This window comes from Drosophila nasuta, chromosome 3 (assembly GCF_023558535.2).
Source record: "Drosophila nasuta strain 15112-1781.00 chromosome 3, ASM2355853v1, whole genome shotgun sequence".
Taxonomy (NCBI): Eukaryota; Metazoa; Arthropoda; class Insecta; order Diptera; family Drosophilidae; genus Drosophila; species Drosophila nasuta.
The window spans coordinates 16,308,590-16,324,851 of NC_083457.1; the positions used below are offsets into that span (position 1 = coordinate 16,308,590).

At 31.7% G+C, this 16,262-nt stretch overlaps 1 protein-coding gene across 1 annotated transcript; it reads right to left on the bottom strand.

The window, feature by feature from the left end:
• Positions 1-2,405: 2,405 nt before the first annotated feature.
• Positions 2,406-9,408, bottom strand: LOC132791182 (pro-resilin). The gene is made up of 5 exons (XM_060800016.1): positions 9,319-9,408; positions 8,994-9,093; positions 3,716-3,832; positions 2,863-2,949; positions 2,406-2,805 (listed from the first exon to the last, which is right to left on the bottom strand). The coding sequence occupies exons 2-5, from the start codon at positions 9,021-9,023 to the stop codon at positions 2,521-2,523; spliced, it is 519 nt and encodes a 172-aa protein (XP_060655999.1). The 5' UTR covers positions 9,024-9,093; positions 9,319-9,408; the 3' UTR covers positions 2,406-2,520.
• Between the last annotated feature and the right edge of the window lie 6,854 nt (positions 9,409-16,262).

Consider the following 16,262-nt stretch of genomic DNA (forward strand, 5'->3'; position numbering starts at 1 on the left):
TATACTAAAGTTTAAGTTTCCTACGAAAGCTTAAAAAAAGTTTATTTCAATTCAAAATCTGTAATGTGTCGGTTACTGAAGTGAAATTATTTGATATTATAAAAAAGGTTAGTGTCTATTGGTATTCCTAACTTTTGTTTACAATAATGCTACTCTATACATACATTTTGCCACCTGCAAGAAGGGAGTGACATCAACAAAAAATGTCGTGCATGCTTTCGGGGCGCACAATTCGTTCTCAATGCAGTTGCTTAATATGCAGTTGTTAATATAATCTTATTTGCCGTCAAAAAACCTAAAAACTTGGATTTAAACTATAAAATTCTCCAGCCAATCAAATCTTTTATAATTTTAATCGAGCTATCAGCTATCAATGACGAGATTCTCTCTTCAACTAATCCGAGGTCCGAGGGTTCAAATTTTGCGCGACTTGATGATAAGTATTTCGCTATTAGTATTCGAGAATAATGTAAAACTGAATATAATAAATTAACGCTAATTAAAATATAATAAAAATTTACACGAAATTTTTCAGTTTTGTTTGCTGATTTTTGTCTATAAATAAACATTCGCTGTTTCCGTGCAAACCCAAGTTGCTTATAGTTTTCCAGTGAATTTAAAAATATTCGAAATCTTAAACTCATGATACCTCTCGTTACTCTTTATAATCAATATCATAACAATGACATGAAAATTAGTTGTACCCATTGACTTACTTTCAGTTCTAGGTTGTTGCCAGTTTATTTATTATATACAAATTTAAAATTTGTACTGCCGCGTAGCTTTTCTATAATACGGTATTTACTTTAACGAACCTTCTGAGCATCAACATAAAATTTAACCTTCCATAAATAAATGTGACTAAGAAAGGGACAGCCGATAAATTTGATTTTTGAATGATACGCAATGTGTGGCCGCATTTTAACAAAAATTTTAGTATTTTTTTTTATTGAAAAAAATCGATTTCGATAGCATGATTACAGTCGCAAATTATGCCGCTTTAAAATTATTTTAAATAATGCCGTTCGGCTGGTTTGCAACTCATATCTTGTAATAATTTGTTGCTTATTATTGTAGGGAAACATCTCTCCGCACACTCTGAGAGTTTTTGCGAAATTCAAAAAGAAACTTGTCTACTTAAAAAAAGAACATATGTAAACTTATATGGGAAAATTAAATTAATTTCTTTCATAGTGACTTAAATTCTCCATGGCGGCTGCTGAAAGTATTGAACGCAAGGAATATCGTTATCTTCCTAAATGGTTATCACATAAGGTAAATTTAAAGGTTGCCCCATTAGGATCTGTTTTTTTGTTTGTTTGTTATTAATTCAATACACTAAGTGGGGCTAATTGTTATTTTATTTGTTTTCGATTTGTTTACAATACGTAAGCGAAGTGGCTGCATCTTTTGCCGTTAGTGTTGTATAGTTCCGTGTTAACACAGCTGATAAGTATCGATAATTTATATCGATTGTGTGGACTACGTGCCAGTGAGCGGGGCCTGCGCGAGCTGGCGCTGTCACTTATCGAACGATAAGAGCGACCACCATCCGAAATAATTTTTATGCTTACAAATTTCTATATTACTCGGTATTCAGGTTCGTTTATCCAATGCCTAAAAACAAATTAGCTTAAAAATTAATTTTTGTATGGTATTTTATTGCTGTTTGGTATTTATTATAGTGTTGTATTTGATTGCTACTTGTTTGAACTGTCTGGCAACTCTTAAAATCATGTGGCGGGACAAATAAAAAATACTGATTCAATTCAAAACAATAAAAAAGCAGTGACAGGGTTTTAGTTCCCATATTTTGCAGACCATGAAAATCATACACTGTCGAAGCTCTTTTGGTGTCGAGGGGTATATGGACAATATGCTGATAATTGTAATTGTAATATAAATTTAATAAATCTTGACGACACACACGGGAATATATACCACATACGGGAATATTAAACTTAAATAAAACGCAATGAAAATAATAAATATATTATTTTATAATTAATTATAATTACAATTTATAATAACTAATAGAGACAATTCTTCATAAACTTTGTTCTCATTAAAATGGAAAAATTTAGTTTATAAGATCCTATAGTAAAACACTCTCGACGAGACATTCTTGTTTAATTTGTTTGTTAACTATATGTACGTAAATCAACAAAATAATGATTTCTGTCAAAGATCGTACGCGCACTAAACCAAAAAAATTTAAATTTGTAAAATATCTTTGTTCCGAGGAGGTCACATAAGCATTGGCTGCGGGTCTTTTAGACAATTTGAGTGTAGGTATTCAACTTTGTATATAAACTTACGTCTTTATATACACTTATACCATATAGGGAAAGGTTTTGATAATAAAATAAATTAGTATATTAAAAATAAAACTCTTAATTGTGGATTTATCAGTGGGTTTTAATGATATACAATTCAATTTTAACATTTCAAATGTAATTCACAACAAAAGTGGCATCACACATGACACAAATCGCAATGCGATTTTAGAAATATGCATGTTTAGTATTTGTAGCCAGCGGCTCCGCCGCCGCCACCTCCACGTCCCCCAGTTGGTCCCTGTGGGAACTGAGCTTCTCCTTCATAGCTGACGTCTGCATGGTAGCCGGTCTTCCAATCGGCCATGTAGCGTACCACTTGTGTGCGTCCATCGGGCAATTGCACACGATATTCGCCGGTTACAACATCACCATCGCTGGATGCTTTGTGGGCATAGTCATTAGCTGTCTCTGGATCCTGAACTGCGTACTCAAAGTCGAATGGCATACCAGGCACATGGACATGATCCTGTTTGATAATATCACAATTGTATAATTGAGTGATTATGTATTTACATCAACTTACATCAGCAGGTTGTCCGGGAATGTTACGTTGTGGACCTGGTGGTCGTGGGCCGGGTCCGGGTCCGGGTCTTCCAGGTTGGCTTGGTTGCTGCAATTTTGGGAACATTAAATACGTAATAAATAATAAAGACATTAGAGTATGCTCGACTGTGAGATACCCGCTACCCACTTTCAATTAAAACAGAACAGTGCGGTCTTATTCTTAAAGTATACTAAATTAATATACCTAAGTCTATATTTGCTATATTAATACACCACAATGTTAAAAATATACTATAAAGTACAAATAATACCAAATTTTCATCCAAAACAATCGTTTTTTGCCATATGAAATTATTTCTTAAATAAATTCTATATGTTTCATTTAGTTGTACCAACATTTTCGATATTCAAAAAGGATATAGTTACTATTATAAATCCTTTATGTCGTGGTTCGGAAGTTGTCTTTGCAAATATCTAAAATAAACTTAATCTGCGTACTGTCAAAACAAGCGTAAATCTATCTTTTATACTCTCTAAGATCTAAGAGTTTATACGGACAGATGGACATACAGACAGACAGATAGAAGGCATAAAGTTTTACCCCATCGGTAGCAATCAAGTAAGCTTTGAAAGTCTATGTAGAATCCCAATTAAATACGAATAAACTCTTTTATTTAGTAAACTATGCATATTCACTGCCCCTTGAATAAACATATGAACACGTTCTTAATGCATTCACATATGCAAGTAAATTAAGTTCTAGGTATTTGCATATAGTAAGCCTTTGCTTTATGCATATTATGTTTAAGATTGTTTTGCAAGTGATTTATTCGTTTAAATAGATGAATGTTAGTAGTTGGCTTAGTACTTACAAATGGTTTATTGGGCTCTGGATAATCGTATCCGTTCTTGGTGGGCGGCAGATACGCATTTGATCCCGGTGCAACCTGGGCGAATACATATGCGGTAATGGCAGCAATTGATAAGCTCTGTAAATATATGAACATCCAAAAAGAAGCTTAGTAGAGGAAAAAACACTCAAACAGCAATTGACATTTTAAAATGGTAGCGCTAAAAAAGTTGAAGTTGCAGATAGTATAAAGTGAACGTTCACAAATAGAAATAGAAGATGAGATAAGATCGGAGCTGACATTCAGCGGCAACATTAACAGCATTTGCTCTGGGGCAGGTGCACTCGCTCAATAATAATAAACTTGTGGCAATTCGCAATTCCAATACGGACCAAAAGCAAAACGTTTACGCTTACTAAAAGGGCAGGGAATGGCAGAGGTTAGCTGCAAAATTCAAGTGGACTTGTGTTCTTCTCAATGTCATGTCTTTTGATTGGCACAAACATTTTTAATTGACATAAGAAACTCAGTCAAGCATACGTTCGTTGACCATACTATATGTCTCTTTATACAAACAACTTTCAGCAGAAGTTAATCATTAACAAAGTGTCGCGGGCATTTGATTTATGCAATTCACTTGAGGATTGCGGAAATGTGAGAATTTCAAACATCGGAGAACTGCACTTGTCCTTGCATATCGTTAATATGATAAGTAAAATAAGAAGATATATTAACTAAGCTAAAAATAAACGCATTGAATTATTTGCTAAGTTGTTGTGATTAACAATTGATTCATCCGATTGCATTCATAGCCACCAGGTGCAAACATTTTATGCTATAATATGATTCACTAATAATACATGATTAATTTTATACAAGTCAACTCCCTCGAAATTCTTGAAATCATTTAACTTGCGAATTTATGTAATTACTCAAACATTTTCCTTGAGGGTGGTCCCCAACCTTAAAAGTAAAAAAAAAAAACAGCTGTAAACTCGATAAACACCATAAACATTTCAGCAACAATTTCGGCAACGTTAACCAACGTAATTACTGTACCCGAAATTTGTCTGATCTTTGCCTAGCTACAAGATACAAAATAAAACCGAAAAAAAATTAATTTGGGTGTAAATTAAATAAAATGCATCGTCAAAGAGCGGTTAACAAATTGCCGTTGTGCGACAAGAACTGAAAGGTAATAATGGTGCAACAGACATTGAAGATGTTTAGTTCCATATAGTAAAGTACGACTGTATAAAGAGTTGCGAATAAATGCTCAGTAAATGACATCAACAGCGGCAAACAACAACAACAATAACAAATGCTTTGTTGATAAATTCAGTATTATTTATAGTAGAGTTTTCTGAGGATCTACAAAAGTTTAATTAACAACAACTATATATTTCTTTTATATTTTTTGTTGTATCAAAATGCATGTAATGCCATTTTTATTATAAGCCAATAAATATTAACAAATTTTTATTTGCTTGTATATAAAATTAACTTTCATTCTACAATCTTTGTATACTTTAAATCATTCCATGTAGTCATGAATATAGACGGATAAATTGATAATATTTTCAAGTCATCAGCTCAATTACCGGAAGTAAAGTTATACAGAAGGCTCTATATTGCACGTTTAGACATAATTATATGACTGAACAATATACAATATCAAAGTATCTTGACGGAAAAGCGTCAAGTTGGAGGCTAAATATTTATGTACATAAAACAATACATGAAAAAGGTTTTTTTTTTTAGAGAATTTAGAGAGGTCGAAAAGAAACTCATTGTCTCAACTTTTATGGCGATTTAATAATAAGGTAAAATAAATGAAACGTTTTGATAAATTGCTAATGATGAACTTATGTCTGGCTTTCTATTACAATTTCAAGATATAAATATGTTTAATCTAAAATGAAGCTAATAAAGTATTGTGACACATGCTAATGAAATTATGATTTCACATTTAATCACAATCCATAAATCTAGGCACAATACCAAACTTAATGGTATACCTAGATATATAATGGTATAACTATTGCACTTTAAGTGCATTTAGAGCTAAATGGTATTCTATCTGGGGAATTGATTAATGCGCGTTTACTCGACGAACTCGTAATTTTTTGTTTGCAAGTTACGATTGAAGCGGTGTAAATTTGAATTTATGGGGACAATTAAATTTTTTTGCAATAAAGTAAATTCATAAAGCTGTCTTGAGATGCGATAGCCATAGCGGATGTACAGACAACGAACATTTAAAATAATTAATTTAATTGACCAGATGACTTAAGTGAGATGGCTTCAGAGCGTTATAGTTTAGTAGCAGATCTGGGGTTGGATCTCACGACATTTTGCAGAGAAGTCTTCTTTTTTATCTATTTTTTTTTGTATTTGTATTTGCAAATTCTTCCTCTCGACTATGTTATGTGCCATTCTAACGAACCCATCCATATTCGAGCTACAAGTATTTCATGATTTATGTCTCCCTCTCGCTTGCTTAGCTTAGTTCGCTATTGTGCGGCACCCAAGACAACATTCTGCAACACCTACACGCTGCTTTTGTGTAGCGTGCGAGGCTTGAGGCCAGGCAGGCCTGACTTGTCTACTCTTGGTCTATTTGATTCTGTTTTTATATAGAATATCACAAGCTGCATGTGTTGCAGATGTATCATCGCATTTTCGAGCCAAAGTTGGCAATCTTAGTTTTTTAGTCAAACCGCAAAAGTGAATCTTGTCTATATTGATTCGCTACACTTGCCACTTGCGACTTGCAACTTGCAACTTGCAACTTGCAACACACACAACGTCGGTTCGGTCGATAAAATAACAAACATTCTGCTGACCTTTTCATCGCATGTTGCACGTCGTTGTTGCTTTGTTGTTTTTATTTCCCCCCACTTCGGGGGTATGGAAATGCAAATTTGCCAAAATAAAAGTTAATGGGCCATGTGAATGGCAACAAAAACAGTTGTAACGGATTCTTTCTGTGTGTGTATGAGTAATGGAATCAGTTTTCTATATATTCTGTTATGCTGTGTGGGTTGTGCAGTAGATTGAGATGTTTGTTTAATAATCGAGAAATAAAAAAACTCTACAATGTTTTCCCATAATACTGAGCGGCATTCATTAAACTTCTTTTTGAACAAACAATTCAAATATTGGTGTGAATACATATTAAAGTCACATGTCATTATTCAATTTAATAAAGCAAGCATAGAAAGTACAGCTACTAGCCGAGGTGACTTAGCTATGTATGTGGTTAACAGCTGCAATTTCGCAAAATTTACTTAGATCTTCGTAATTTTGTGAATAGTTTAAATATCTGTTGCAGAGGAAGAAGACATCGCTGTCCATATCTAACCACGCTAATGGTTAATAGATGAAATAATTATTATGAATTTGTTATAGCTATAGCTTTTATAACTTTACGACTCCTTTACGACTCTTTTACGATTCTATAACTTAGCTATTTTGCTTAAGTACTCTTGAAATTTACGCTTCTGGTGACCCTACATTGAAATATTAACCTTTTCTACATGGTTAAAAATGTAAAAAAAATACTTGCAGATTATGAACACCATAATTGGTTGTGCAAATTATATTAATTAATGGAATACACTACTGTTTCATTAATATCAAATCCGCTTCTTATTACAAATTAATTCTTTTCTGATTAAATACAAATCTCAAACATTTTATTGTCCAATGAAAATGTATTTCCTGCGAAAGTATCCTCAACAAGGAATTTAGCTGGCAAGAAAATTACTTTTTAGTGACCTGATATTTTGTTTTGCTCAGTCGACTACTCTCAACTTTTTCTTATGTAAAGAATAGGGAAAAAAATGACGTGGGACTAAAGCAAAGATTCTGGTTACGAATTAAATTCTCTTAAAAAAGTGAATAGTGATAGTGAATACTCAATAGCCAAGATAAAATTTAAAATAAAATTATCTGAAGATTAACTTTAATGTCTCACAAATATTTGAAAGTCCCTCTCTTATGATTTTTATTAGTAATAATGATAAAATGCACATTATATATGTTTACAACTGTTTATCTGTGAAGTATATGAACGTTAAGAAGGTCGGGTAATTATCATTATCAGTTTCGAATTAAATTTTTCTTCCATCGGAATTGTGAATCAAAATTGAAGAACAATTAAAACTTAAGTAATTATAGACTCCTTTGGCTCTAGCACAAATTAAACATTATCGTATTTTGAAATATAAATGTTTTTTGACTTATTATCACTACTATTGGAGATGTACACAATACAGAAAATCCATTCACTTTCTCTTTTATTTCTAAATGTTATTGCACAGAAAACTCTGTTAGCAATACTATTTACATGTATTAAAATAACACTTAAATGTTTCTAAAGATTGTTGAGACATAATAATATTGAATACAGTAATTTCTGTTCTTCAATAAGTAAAATCGTAAAGCATATATATTTATATAACTCATGTAAAGATTTACAAAGGATGGTGAATAAATAAAATGGCTTTGAGGCTATTTAAATATTCTAATTTTTGTCTATATATATTTTTTTAAACATGTAAAAAAGAAAAGAAAATTCAGAAAATAGAGTGAAATTTAATCTGAACTATCGGTGTTTCTCATGCACATTATAATATTCATAATATATGATCCTAAGCTGAGTAAAAAAATAGTTTCAACTTAGGCATATTTAACTAATGCAATCCAGTTGGTTTGTCCTCATTTATTAAACAAAAAATATGTAATATTACTCTGATTCATTTGACATCTTTTTCATCATAGTTTTAAAAATGAGAAATTGGATTTCTTGGTAGCTAGTTTTTATAAATAGTAAGCAAGTATAAATAATTTGTAAATATAATTTTATCTTCATAAATATTTTTTACATTGTTAACTATTTTTTTCTGTGTAAAGTTTGTAAATAGCTAAGGGAGCCCGCATGCTCAAAAGTCAGTTAACCTGTCATTGCCCAAAAGAAAAATGAGTACGTATTCGTAGAAGAAAATTCAAGGAGGATACGCTCAGCATAAAATCGTCATGTCCATGACATGTCCTTTGCCCAAAAGCTCATACACAATTTTGACATATAACAAGCTTAAGTTGTCCTGCGTTTGAGCTTTTGTTTTTCTCGTGATATAATTTTGTATGAAAGATGCTTAAAATGATTTGTTTGATGCTGATTTATGTAAGATAGGCTGCGGATTTGCTTAGGAAAATCAATAAATTCCTATATTTTGTATTTAGTAGTAGCTCAACTAAAATACAAAATGCAATTTACATAGCGATTTATACTCACAAGCAATAAGAAGGATTTAAAGGACATCATTTTGTTGACTTTAAATTTGAATGGCGTTGAATTAGTTCCACTTTAAGTATTTATTATTTAAGGATCAACCCTAAAGTAACGGCAAATAAATGAATTATTTTAGTAAAGGATTTATAATAATATTTTTATTTCGATTTTTGATTTCACTTTTCATTAAAAAAATGTTCAGTTTATTGGTTATTAAACATATGTTATTTATGTTTCTTGTTGTAGGTTAAATCCATTCGTAGAATCGTTCACTGCATATCCAAACACATTGAAATTATCCTTTTTATCACTTGTAAACGCTTCTCACTTTTAAATGATCCAATTGTTTGTGCAATTGTTTTGTATTTCCACTGCTGTGCAGCACAAGTAACAAGTACCGCGCAAAAGTACACGATTTCAATTAGGTTAGACAATGGAGATGCGCTTGCTTTTTATAATCACCGCGCATTCGCAGCAGCCAGCGATGCTCTCGTCTACAACTACAACTACAATAACAACGACAACGACATCGACTGCGACGGAGACTGAGACGGAGACTGAGGCAGAGACTGCGACTTCGGCTGCGACTTAAAAAGAGCAACTTCGGCAACTTCTGTACTCAAAAATAATAAAAGGGCTGTAGTATAACAAATGAAGCAGGTTCATAGTGTTGAACTTCTAGTTCATCTTCTTTAGCTTTTGTGCTGACGTCTAAGTACGAGTACAAGTTCGTCTCTCTCTCTTTCTCTCTCGCTGTCTCTCTTACCAAATGACTCAACAGTAATTGGCGCAGAGAGCTTTATGCTCTTTACTGAGAATCAAGTCGTAGACTGTTGATGTAAAAACTATTGCAGATCGACAGAAACATAAAGTGAAGCATCAGCAGCAAAACAATTGTTGACGTTCGCGATGATGATGATCAAATGATGCTCGTTATGCGCTTGCTAATGATCATTATGAGCATGGTGAATCTATAACAAGTTTTTTTTTTTTTTGGTTTTGTACATTCTGCTACATGGCTTTACTCACATAGATATTATAGCATATTGTTTGTAACTTTATTTCTCAAAGCTTGCGAAAAAACTCTCGCAATGACTGTATTAAATGCATACAAATTTGATATTTCAATTTTTTTCTCATTTTTTTTTTGACTGAATTTCAATTCTGCGCCTCAAGCACTCTGGCAACTAGACCAAACCTCAACTTAGGCTCTCGCTCGCTTCCTTCCCTTCTTGAAAATGTCACTGTGAATGTCAAATGGGCGTTTGGTCATAGTCATAGTTGTGTATTAGAAGGCGGCCAGCTCCTGCCCCCTTGAGAGAAAGCATTGATTTCCAGAATATAAAGAGAAGAAGGCCTTAACAAGTTTCAGCCGAAAACGTGACAAAACCTGGTAAGTAAAAATTGCACAAGCGTCTCTGTCGATGACTATGGCTAAGTACGTGGCCACGTACAGATTTTTACGTTCTCCTGACGGCATGAGACATCATGTTCCCATAGCTGAGCATAGATGCCAAAATTCAATCTATGACGTGAGCTTGAGTTTGATGTTCAAAATCATAACTTATCTGTTATGTTCAAACATGGATACGAGTACTTTCCGCCACATCACAACGTTCGATTGGAAAAGACACAAACCTGCAACACTTCCTTATGTCAAAAGTTCATGTGCGTACTATACGTACATACACACAGACACACACTCACACACACACATGTGTATGAACTACCGCTTAGGAAACGAAGTATGTTCTTCAAATGCCAATTAACCTTCATGTGTTAGGCAACAGCGAATCAAAAAGAAAAATAATAATAAAATAAAGCAAAAACCAAAACGAATTTGATGTACCAACGACAAGCAAAGATTAAATAACAATTAAAAGCAATCTATTTTTGATTACTGATTTTGTGGCTGTTATAATTTTATTGCCCACTTATCAAACACGAGTGTGTGTGTGTGTGGATGGTGAAGATTTCAAAATAATTATCTACTGCCGAACATCATATACCCTTACCTCTCTTTCTCGTTCCACTATTTCCACAATAATTGTAACTTTTGTTCATTATTATTATTTACATACACACATCGCTTATAATAAATATGTGTCAATCAAAGAAAATTGTAAATTACACACTTAATCTCGAGCAGTCGCAGGTCGGTTGCCCATGCCCAAAAACAAACAAACCAAGTTGAAGTTTCTTGGAGTGTTCACTTCAAGTTTCTTGAGCTCAATCTGTATGTGGAAGCTGATATTTGGGAAAAATATTACATAAATTGTAATAGGAGCAAATTGTGTTTATTTTAAAACGAAGTAGTAACTTGACATCAATTCATAGTATTTGGCAACTTTTACTTTTGATACGCCGCTACTGTTTGTACATATTAACTCGGGTCTCAAATACTTCAATAAATACTTTAATGAGCATCACATCGCATTCACCTGTTACATTGAACTCTCATTCCGCTTGATACTGAAATGGATTAAAATGAATCGCATAATGTGATAACAAATAAATACCAACAAATTGTCAAAAATATGTTGTTGATGACATTTTAAATCGAACGTTCTTTGTTAATGTTCATTTTCTTTTGTTGTATTGGTTATTGAATTGTTGCGGAGTTGAGCAAATTAACATTTAAAAGAATAGACAAAAATTCTGCATTCGCTTACCAGCCACAGAAGCATTTAAAAACGTTTACACCCTAGGTATTGGCAATAAAAAGAGTAGATTAGTTAACTCTACAATAAATAAATGATTAAGCAAATGCGGTTTGCGGTGCATCTTAATTAATTACTTGCTCAATTAAAATGATCACCAATTTTTACTTCTATTTTTTTTTGATAATCATAACTAATGGTTATTGTAATAATTTAGTTATTTCTTAATGTAATCAAAATTAAATTCGGTTGTTAAGCCGCTTACATTCTTTCAACAAAAGAATTTTTTAACTTCGCAGATGTCTTTAGTATTTGCAATTCATATTTCGCAAATTCATATTTAGCAATTTTAATAAGAATCCCAACAATACCTTGTTGTCGACTACTAACGTCGAGTTTAAATGCTGCAAACATTTTTGAGCATTTTTCTGCGATTTTGTTTTTGCGCTTTTCGTGCAACATTAAGGCGAATAACCTGTTGCTGCTGTTGCAGATCGAATGCAAGTTTCGAATGCAACCCGATGAGGCGCACCTATTTTGCCTCAAAATGAGTGAATTAGAATAGCCAAGCTATGTAATTGACGCGTTTATTGCCAAAAGCAATGCTAGCTCCTACCATTGTTGTTATGCTTTTTGGCTTAGTTATTGATGTTTTGGCTACAGAGCTGGCGACTACTTAGTGTAAGAAGTCATTGCAATCCAAGTATTACTAATCGTCGTTTAGCGTAAGTTGTTTCATTTTTGTCATAATTTATTTGTCATCATTCATTCATTCACTATCTCATGCATTAATTAATCAAATGAAAAATGAATTCAAATGTAAAATTTTGATTTTATCGTAGTTTCATCCAACACAATTTTAGTCAGGAAATACAAATTTTCGCAGTTAGTCGAAAATGATGTGGCGATTAGGTGATAAGTATTTTGTAATCATTATTAATCAAATATGTGCATTTCAATATATTTAATGACAGTTAGTAAACGGACTTTAAGCATAACTTTAAAAAAAGATGTTTTTTTTTTAACATTTTTAAAGAAAAACCATGTGGCTTTCAATATTAATCTTCCATTAAATAATTTGATTTTTCGAATTAAGAAAGTTTGAAATGATCTAGAATCTGATTTTGAATTGAACTTAGAGAATGTTTTTCGTATATTTTGTATTACATATGTATATAGATTTGACTATAATTTTAATAATATTATCTTCTTTATAATCCAATGTTGGCATGGCTAAAACATAACAACACGCAGAAGTTATGTATTTTTTGTTATTTATGTTCGTTTTGAATTTTGTCAGTATAGTGTCAACTTAAGAAAAAAACTCATTGTGATTTGGCGTAGATTTGGGAAGTTTATACACTGTTTTTAGAACAATAGTATTATGATAATATGGTAGTAAATGGTGGTAAATGGTATCAACATTTTCGCTACCCATAAGTTAAAAAGGTGTTCTAATTTTGTGCCAACAGAAAATGTATTTAACAGGAGGAAGAATACATCTTAACATAATATATACATATCATATGTACATATGTATGTTTGTTCTTAATCAAGCAAAGGTGTTGTATTCATTTTTGTCTGTCTTGTTTTTATTAAAAATTGATAGTGGGGATTTTTTCACATATTTCTTGTTTTGTTTCTTTTATTTTGTAAGTTTTAGCTTTTCAATAATTACCAGGGATTGTAAAACCCCGTTTTGTAATATAATATTTAAAATAAATTTCATTAACAACTGGTTTTAAGTTGCGTCTGTGGGCATGTTTAAATTCTTAAATAAACTTGACTTGGTAGCAAGAAAAAAGGAGTGTAAAAATGTGTGGTCTGCAAGAAATAAGCTTTATTTTTATGTTTGTATTTTGAGGAATTTGTTAATGGCAAAACTATTGAAGCAGTTGAATCTTTATAAAAATATGTTTGGTAAGCGTATTCGATATTCTTAAAAGCAAGTTGCATTTGAAAGAATATTTGGATTTACTTCTATGCAGACGCTTGCACACGCAGTCAGTTTTATTCTCGTTTCTAAATTGAATCTATCAATAAATTTGTAATCGTCAAATGATGTAGGATTGCTTCTGTGTTGCTAATATGTTACTATGTATATTTATGTATACTATTTGCATTTGGTGATGTAATACTTACCTTATGAGTGTGATTTACGATATTTTACATTTACTTTCATTTAATTCCTAACGTTTATCAAAACACAATGATCTTGAGAGGTATTCACTCTTATTTGTGTACGCTGTATGATACTTATTGAGTCAATTGAACAGTTAAAATAACAGAACTCAAGTTTTCAACAACACTCTTGTCAATTTTATTATAAAGTACTCATTAGAATAAATAAAATTTTCACTTTCAAACAGTTTAAAGCATCAATAGTTTTAGCAAAAAGAATTCAATTAAAAATTTAGCGATTAAATTCAAACATTTAATTTATTTTCAGACAATAATTGCAGAGGAAACAGAGTAATTTATAGTTATATATTTGAGTTGGCAAATATCTGAAAAATCTTGACTTTAATAAAAAGATTTGGTTTTATACGTAAATAAAAAGAATAAAAATTATAAATTAGGTATAATATTGTATTAATAAATGAAGGATATGTTAAAAGCGAGCAAGTTATTCTCTATAGTTTCTGTATTCTTAACCATTTGTTCTCATTTTCACATAGTATTTTGAAACCACATAAAATCAGTTGTGGCCTGAGAGTTTCTCAAGCGCTTGCAAACTTTTTTAAGGCCGTAATTTTTTTTCTCAATTTAATAAATATAATACCCATAATTCAGTCTGTGGTGCACTTGGTTCTCATCATTGGGTTTAGTATGTTTTTAAGTCAACCTTCGCAAGTACTATATGCATATATGTATGTTCCCATAAATATTTAATTAAACAAAAACACATCTTGTTGTGTTCTGTTACGTAAAAATGCAACGCATTACATAATGATCTCTTCTGTTTGAAATTAGTTTAGTTCCTTATATGCTGAGAATGTTTTAATATGAACTTAATAATTTTTCACCATGTATGTAAAATCCATGATTCCAAAGAATCATCATTTAAACATCGAAATGAGATTTTCTAATCGAGTATACGGAATCGAGTGTTGTGCTCAAGTACAAGTATGTAGCTTAAATTGGCTAACATGCACAGTTCCATTAGACCACAAAAATAATTAACTGCAAACATGAATTTTGTGCTGTTGACTTTGAATGCATTAGTAACTGAGCAAATTGGCCCCGACAGAAGTAAGACATGAAACACTACAATTGACAAAACTGTTGATGTGAGGAGAGGCGCAGCAAATTTTTCATTTGTTGCCAACATTGAACTTTAAATGGTAGCAACAAAGCTACATGTGCTAGTGATTGTGTATCCAATTAAGCAATTCAATGACTATTTCGATTCGATGGTTGTATTTGAGTTATCAAAACTGAGAGCCTCAAGAAAAGATACATTCAATTTGATTATACCCTGTACCCGTTAAGAATGAGATAAAAGTATATATAGTATATACTGATAGTATATATAGAGCGCATTTATGTCTGACCCTATGAACTACGTTTATTTTTATTCAGTATATAAAAAAGTGATTGACCTTTCAGCATGTCCGCTTCAATTTAGTTACAATTCAACTTTTAAAAAAGTAAAATTCACAACAAGATTTCATCATTAAATCGTAAATATTGGAAACAAAATCTCACATTAATATTAATCATAAAACTATAAACTTGTATTCATATTATACAGATGGAGGGAACAGGGTATCTTTAAACAGAACATGTATCAACAATAAAACATGTTGTCAGTTAGAATGTTAAATATGGGTGCAAATGATGCGCATCTGCCATACGAAGGTTTTCCACTCCATTAAAAATTTGATTAATGCGTCTAACAGTTTGAGCAACTACCGGATGCTAAGCAATTATCCCAGCCGCTTCCTTGTGTTTCACGAGTGCGTATTGAACATTGAAATATTTTGTCACATTGATCACACACAGTGTTTAACGAAATTTCAATGTTTGTTAATAAACAGGTTTATGGGAAAATATTTGCCTTTTGATTTATTTTTTCAACAAATAACACGCATAAATAAAGGAAAACTGCTTATGAGAGTTTCCACGAAGCTATCATTTTCCATATTGTATTCCTGCTCAGCGTCTCACGCTTGAATTATGAAGTTCGACTACCTTCACTTTAAAGATTGTAAAGTATATAATTTGGATGCTCTTTCAATATCATTTTTGTATGCTGAAAATCGGGTTTTATCGTCTAGATTTTTGGTTTATAATATTCTAAATAAATATTATACATGATAAACTGAATTTGTAATACTTCATATAAATATTATATATAATAAACTTTACTTAACGTTATTTTTGGAGCTTAGTCATAGGTAAAACGAGCAATACATTTACTTACCGATTTGAACGATCAAATAAAAAACTATTCCTTCTTGTTTTTATTGACGCTTGGTGTAGGTATTTCACAGTCGAATAAACTGGTTTTGTCTTCTTCTTGGATTAAACCATATGTGCTTGGTTAAAAGTAAAAATAATGACAAATCACCTTAATGTTCAATATATGTTCATTATTTTTCATTTATTT